At 47.2% G+C, this 6,741-nt stretch overlaps 1 protein-coding gene across 2 annotated transcripts in view; it reads right to left on the bottom strand.

The window, feature by feature from the left end:
- MYOF (myoferlin) overlaps window positions 1-4,841 on the bottom strand; it is a 163,596-nt gene extending 158,755 nt beyond the window's left edge. For both annotated transcript variants that reach the window (XM_045291587.1, XM_004701066.2), the window contains exon 1: window positions 4,422-4,841. In XM_045291587.1, the coding sequence (XP_045147522.1) occupies window positions 4,422-4,509 (88 nt within the window). In that variant the 5' untranslated portion in view covers window positions 4,510-4,841. The remainder of the gene's footprint in view (window positions 1-4,421) is intronic.
- Window positions 4,842-6,741: the final 1,900 nt, after the last annotated feature.

The raw sequence follows: 6,741 nt of genomic DNA, 5'->3' as shown, positions 1-6,741 counted from the left end.
AGACGAGCTGCACTCAGTTGCTCACCAAAAGGCGGGTGGCTAGAACCCAGACTGCTGTGCAGATGAAGAAAGGCCTGGCAATCTGCTGCCACAAGGAAGGCCCAGGAAAGCCCTATGAAATTCAGTTCGACTCTTGTCACCAAGGATCAGAGCTAACTCAAAGGCCACCGGCTTGATACTGCCCCCACCCCTCCCCCTGAGGGATCTAACCTGGGTTACTCACCAGGTGCCTGCACAAAGAGCAGGGAGTGAGACCCACTAGAATTTTCTCTCAACATACTGCTCACCTTTCTTATGGGACCTCACCATTTTCTCCCTCTGTGTGGCAGTTCCTAATGTTAATGTCTCCGTTTTTTAAAAAAAGATTGTAAAATTTCCAGTGGTAATATCATGTTTTGGGAAAAGAAACCAGGCAAATGTCTATTGCATGAATCACAACCTCCAGGGATTTCTGGAGAGTGACTGGTCTCAGACAAACCACTACAGCCTCGTTTATAAGCAGAAGACAGCATTCCAAGAGAAGTCAAATGGCCTCTTGAGACTAAAAGCCAAGCCGTGAATTAACTGCAGGAGGGTTCGAGGAATACCTAGCGTTGCCCTCCGAAGACATGCTTGGGTCAGAGAGCAGACATCTGGGGAAACACTGAGTCATGGAGGGCAATCTGGTGGTCATTTGGGCAGCGGCAGAGGCCATTCCGAACCCAGGAACAGATGTGCACATGGTAGGAGGGTGAGAGAGAAGTCTGACTGGTGGAACGGGCGCTATCACAGGGACAGGGGAGAAACTGCCGTCCTGGGATTCCCTAGGAACTGGATGTGCCATCCGTGGTAACGGGGAAACAATATAAAAATACACGTGGCTTTTCCCTCTCAATCGTCCTTTCCTGAGATTTGATACAGAGGAAAGGGACGAGTCAGAGGGAAAATGGAAGTCCGAGGCAATGTCTAGCAAAACCACCTTTAAGAGAAAGAAAACCACACACACACACACACACACACACACACACATACACACGGGAATCCATCCTTCAGAAATACACACATTCACCATCCTTCACAGCACTGTTGTCAACAGAAAGAAGCTGGAATGACTTCCATGCCTATAGTAAAAATTCTGGAAGGATTCAAATCAAAGTATGACCAGTGCTTGCCCTTAGGTAAGAGGAGTGGCAGGAGGGGCAAAGTCGGTGTGTGTGTGTGCTGTGAGAATGTTCACTTGCTGATTGTGTAGTCCTTTCTGGGTTGTTGGTCAGTTTGTTTTTTACATGTATTACTTCCATAAAATTTTTAAAGTAATTTAAAAACATTTTTCAAAATTTTAAAATAAAAATGAAACTTCTGTTCGGGGAGCAGCACCAAGCCTTTGGGTTTGGAGAGGCCAAAGAGGCACATCTAGTTCACTGTCAGGTAGAGCCAGTTCACAGGCTGGCTATCCATAAGGAATCCTGAAAGAACGGCCAACTCTAACTCAAGGCATTACAGGGACCCAGTGAACCTAGAATCCCCAGACCCACCACTGTCAAGTCCATTCTGACCCTTAGTGACCCTATCAGGAAGAGTAGAACTGCTGCCTAGGGTTTCTCAATCTCTACCGGAACAGAAAACTTCAGCTTTCTCCTGCAGAGTGGCTGCTGGGTTTGAACTGCCATCCACCTGTGGTTAACAGCCGGATGCCTAACCCTCTACTACACCAGAGCCCGTGATGCACCCTCAAACTCAAAATTCACTACCATTGAGTCAATTCCAACTCACAGTAGCCCTATAGGACAGGACAGCGCTGGCCCCTATGGGTTTCCCAGGCTGTAACTCTTTACGGGCGTAGAAAGACCCACCTCTCTCCCTCAGTGCGGCTGGTGGTTTCAAACAGCTGATCTTGCAGTGAGCAGCTCAATGCATAACCCACTACACCAACAGGGCATGAAAAAATAAAAAAGTTCCGTGGCTTTCAAAATCAACCCCTGCGTTGCTAGATATCAGTGGCAGTCATTCCCTAACACCCCATGGCTCACACGAGGCCCTGAGTGGTTCAGCCTGAGAATTGTGACAAAGGCCCCTCTAAGCTATGTTGTTGTCTCATGGCAGCTGTGCCAGCGTCACCATGAACACACCCTTCACTTGGCGGTTCTTCTCACCACCTTGCAGTCTCAGCAGAGCCTCGGGTTGCCCTGACCCTGCTGTCTTATATACACATGTCAGTAAGCACAGGGCACTGCCTTGACCTCACGCCCGGGCTCTTTATATCTTACTCCCCACACTGTCCACGCTACTTCAGCAGGAGAGCCCCAACATGGCTCAAGCTTGCTCTGATGGACAGTCAAACCAGATGCCAAGGAGGCGACTCCGATTCAGAAGAGCATGTGTCCCGTCGGGTTTTCCTTGGCTGATTTTTCACGAAACACCAAAGCTTTCTTCTCAGCTGCCTCTGGGTGGACTTGGATCAGTTAACCATTTGCACCTCCCAGGGCCTCCTAACGGGCATGGTCATAGGATAGGTATCCCTAGTCCTGCCAGGCTAGCACCAATACTAGAAATCAAGGAGTAGATTGACCTCACTGAGATAGACTGAACTTGGAGGGGGGAGGGGCTTTTGTTGGTATATTCCCTCCTGCGACCTAAGGCCTTGTGAAATTATAGAACCTTAAGACCAAAAGGAACCTCAAGGAGATCAGTTTTCAACATCTCACTGCTAAGACATCTGAGGGGGTTAAATCTAGGATAGCTAAGGTCAGCAGGTATTCAAAGTCCTCAAGAATCCAGTTCTTTCTACAGTGAGTTCAGTGTGTTTTCTTCTGTCGTGTTGCTTGTTAGATGGATGCACGAATGAATGACTCTATCACTCAATTAGTAATCTCGATAATCCGATCACATATATAGACTCTTTTTATCATGTAACTAAAGCTTTCTCCTTCTGGTTCAGTGCCCAAGTTCATTTTAGTCACTCACAGTTTGGGCCCAATGTATCCACATCTAGACAAGTCAGAGTTCAATATAACGTTAACTCTAGCTCCTTGGCAAGCTGTAGAATTTGCTTCAGTGATAACACCAATGGGTTGAATCCAATATTTTTCAATAGCTTTTCCCAAGTCAATGATGAAGGATAGAAACTTTCCATGCTAGGTTAAAAAATAAAATATTGTGGAAAAGCCAAAAACCTAAGAACTTATAAAGGAACACCAGCATTACATGAAAACTTTTAACACCAACTCATCCAATTCTCAAACCATAGCATTCTTAAGGATTCCAACTTTTGCCCTCTGAGACTGATTTTTAAAAACTAGGCAACTATTTGGAGGTTGTGGATTTCATTTCCTTCATTTTCTTACTTTTTCTGCTTGGAACAGGTTGAAGAAGTGAAACAAGGTGGCAAACAGACAAGAGATAAGAGAAGGGAGTAGACTTCCCAGAAATGAGGAGGCTGAAGTCACGGCGTTTCAGAGGAACAGAGGCGGTGCTTGGGTGTGGTCCACACCCTGGGGTCCATCTCCCTGCCAGCCCCTCCTTCTGTCACATTTCCAACCAAAAAAGGATCTGACGATCTTAGAATGACCATGAACAAAGAGAAAATGAGAAAGCCCCCCAAAGCAGGTTCATCTACAGCACTCGAGCCAAATTAAAGTATCTTTCAGTGGCTGGAAGCAAGCCAGCTCCCACACTAATCACTGGGTGCGTAATGCAATGTTATGGGTGGGGGGGGGGTGGAATCACCTTTTTGTAATTAAGAAGAACCACTATAAGAGGATCTAGTCTAAACCCTCCACATCCATTTTACAGATTGGAAAACTGAACTCGAGAGAAATTAGGCCACCAGTCCAAGGACATTCTGTGAAATTGAGCTAAATCCTGTCATTGTCCCTTTTCCTCCATGAGCCATGTAAAAGCTACGCCATTTACAACAAGCACCTCATCTCCCTATGGATGCAGAACAATTACAAAGAGGCATGAAACAAACGAATCTACAGTTATAACGTGGCCACCCCGTCCAGTGCCAGCCGGCCAGGGACAGTAGAAACCACTGTTCGCTGGAGCAAAACCTGGGCATGGAATTCCTCTTTTCCTCCTCCTCTACTCATTCACCACAATCAGAAAAAGCCCCAATGCATGTAAAACTGCCTCAACTTTTACTTTGAACTAACACAGTCCTTTTTTAAAAAATACCTTTAGGTTATTTGGTTTGGTTTTTTTGGGGAGGGGGGGGCGTTAACAACCCCACCCCCAAAAGATTTCAGAAACCACGTTATTTCAACTAAAAAAAGAGATCAGGCCACTCAAAGAGTCTCAAAACCTGGAGGAAATACAATGCTCTCCTCAGAAATCTTAAATCGGTCCTCTCCCCTCACCTGTACAGGTAACAAACTCAAACCAGAGACTGCTTGGCCCCAACATTGTCACCTCCCCCAAGCAAAAGAAAAACGTTTCCTTACCCTTAAAAATAACAGAAACAATGGGATCCGGTTTCCCAAATTTCGTTTTGGGGACATTAGTGGCCGATTCTACAATCACCCGGAGCATGGCTGTTCATTGGCAGGCAGCACGTTGCAAACCAAGATTCCGAAGGCTGGTGCGCAGGCTCAGGCTGCAAAGGAGAGGAGTCCGGGAGCGGGGCGCGTAGAGGGCGAGCCACCGGGTGGCTCTCAGACGGATTATTTACCGAGGGCCGGGTGTAAACTGATAGCCCAGCTCCCGGAGGCTGCGCTGCCTACGCCACCAGCACGGACTCCGGCATTCGGGAAATGTGGAAGTGAAAAGGAGAGGGGGAGGAGAAAAAGGGAAAAAAAAAAAAAATTCTGTGCAACCAATTGCCACCCCGCGGGATTGGGGAAGTCTTGAACTAGGTGGGCAGGTGGGGACACGAAGGACGCTGCTGCCACGATGCTGGAAATCGGATTTTCTGACTCCTCCTCTCTCATTCTTTTCGGTGGATCTTGGAGTTTTAAAACTTGACGTCGCTCCTGTTTTTCTCTCTTTCCCCCATGTTTTACTTTTGCCATGACTTCTTGGGCACACCCACTCCCCTCGGCAACCACTCCTACCCTGACCGCTTGGCAAAAGATGAAATCATAAAATCAGTCCTAGGACGTCCCCTACTGTGCGTCCAAGAGATAACAAGTCTACGCTACGAAACCAAAAAACTAAATCCACTATTGCCGACCCAGAGCGCCCGGACAGGACAGGTGAGAACCGCCCCCGCCAGTTTCCGAGACTGACACTGAACGCCCGGACTTTCTCCCGCGGGGAAACTGGTAGTTTCCAAGAACTGACCTTGGGAATCGCAGCAGCGCAATGCTTAACCACTGCGCCACCAGGGCTCCTCGGTTTACGCTGCGGGAGGCAGCGAACCCACCAGGACACGAGACGAAGTTGAACCTGTCTGCTGCTGTAACGATGCACAGCTTCAGAACCCTATATAGAGTCGCTATGAATCCGAAGCGACTCCATGGCGTTGACCTTTTGTGTTGTTACGGTTTGTTTGTTTGTTGATTAATCCAGGGTAACTAGCCCAACTATGGGTTGACAAAATTGGTGCATTGGGGGGCTAGCCTTTCCTTAACAAGAGGAATCACCAGAGGATTTCTTCCCAAATCCTTCAGACATGAGAACTGGCACCTAACTGTTCCTGGTTCATCAAATGCTCTTTGATTTACAGCATGTGAAAGTGGATTGGGGGGTGGAGGATTGGGGGCAGGGGTAAGATTTCCCAATGAAATTCTCACAGGACAGGCTTTGAAGGACAAGACAAGCAGGTACTTTGTCTTGATGGAAACAACATCTCTTGGAGCAACGTTCCTGGCCTTTTTCTCACCAATGCGAGTTCCGTTTTCCTAAAAAGTCGCTGTGATTATGTCCTATGTCCCCCACAAAAACATCTCTTGAGATTATCCTTTGGAGTCCCCAAAAACAGTCAACATAACTTTCTGAGCTGCACTTGAATTTAACTGGCCCAGCAGATATCTCTGGTAGCCACTGTTTTTAATGGGTATGTGTATATATGTATATATTTGCAGACACTCTAATGAGTCTAAGACAAGTGTATTCCTGAGAGAACGTGTCTGCAGCCATCCACTGACCACAGAGACATGTGACCATGTATGAAATGGAACCCCTAGTGACCCCACTTTTTTACTTAGCCTAGTACATGTTAGGGTCTCCTTATCACAATACAAAGATTTTTAAAGGTCTGTTGGATTACATAATTTACTAATAGATAGCAGTTCTGGGATTCAAATCTAGGCTAAAGTTTTGTTGTGACACCCGACTGGACTTTATCACTTACAGCATGTTTTGCATCATGGACACTCCCTGGAAACCAGGGCCCATCTTGGCTGCTGCTGGAGCCCTTCAATAGCATCTGCTCTCAGGTTATCCTCTGAGCTCTCCAGCTGCCTAACTACAAGGACAGCAGTACAGTACATCTCTGGGGTTCACTGAACCTTCTGTATTTTGTGAGACGGAGAAGATGCTACCACCCCATTTCCTCTGACCTGTGGCTTTTCTTATAGGAAAAGCCTATGTCTTGGTGGCATCGTGGTTGCACCCTGGGCTTCAATCCACAAGGTCAACAGTTTGAAACCACCAGCCACTCCTTGGGAGAAGGATGGGGCTTTCTATACCCATAAAGAGTGACAATCTCTGTGGACAATCCACATGGAGCACACTGATGGCAGCCAGCGCCCTGGAGCTGACGAAGACCCACACTAGCATTGAGATGCTTCCACCAGACTTTTCACACCCTGGCCTGTGATC

The sequence above is a fragment of the Echinops telfairi genome, unplaced genomic scaffold, assembly GCF_000313985.2.
Source record: "Echinops telfairi isolate 266 unplaced genomic scaffold, ASM31398v2 ScPeMD7_70;HRSCAF=299, whole genome shotgun sequence".
Lineage (NCBI taxonomy): Eukaryota > Metazoa > Chordata > Mammalia > Afrosoricida > Tenrecidae > Echinops > Echinops telfairi.
The sequence above is the reverse complement of the archived record's forward strand: the minus strand, read 5'-3'. Positions and strand labels throughout refer to the sequence as shown.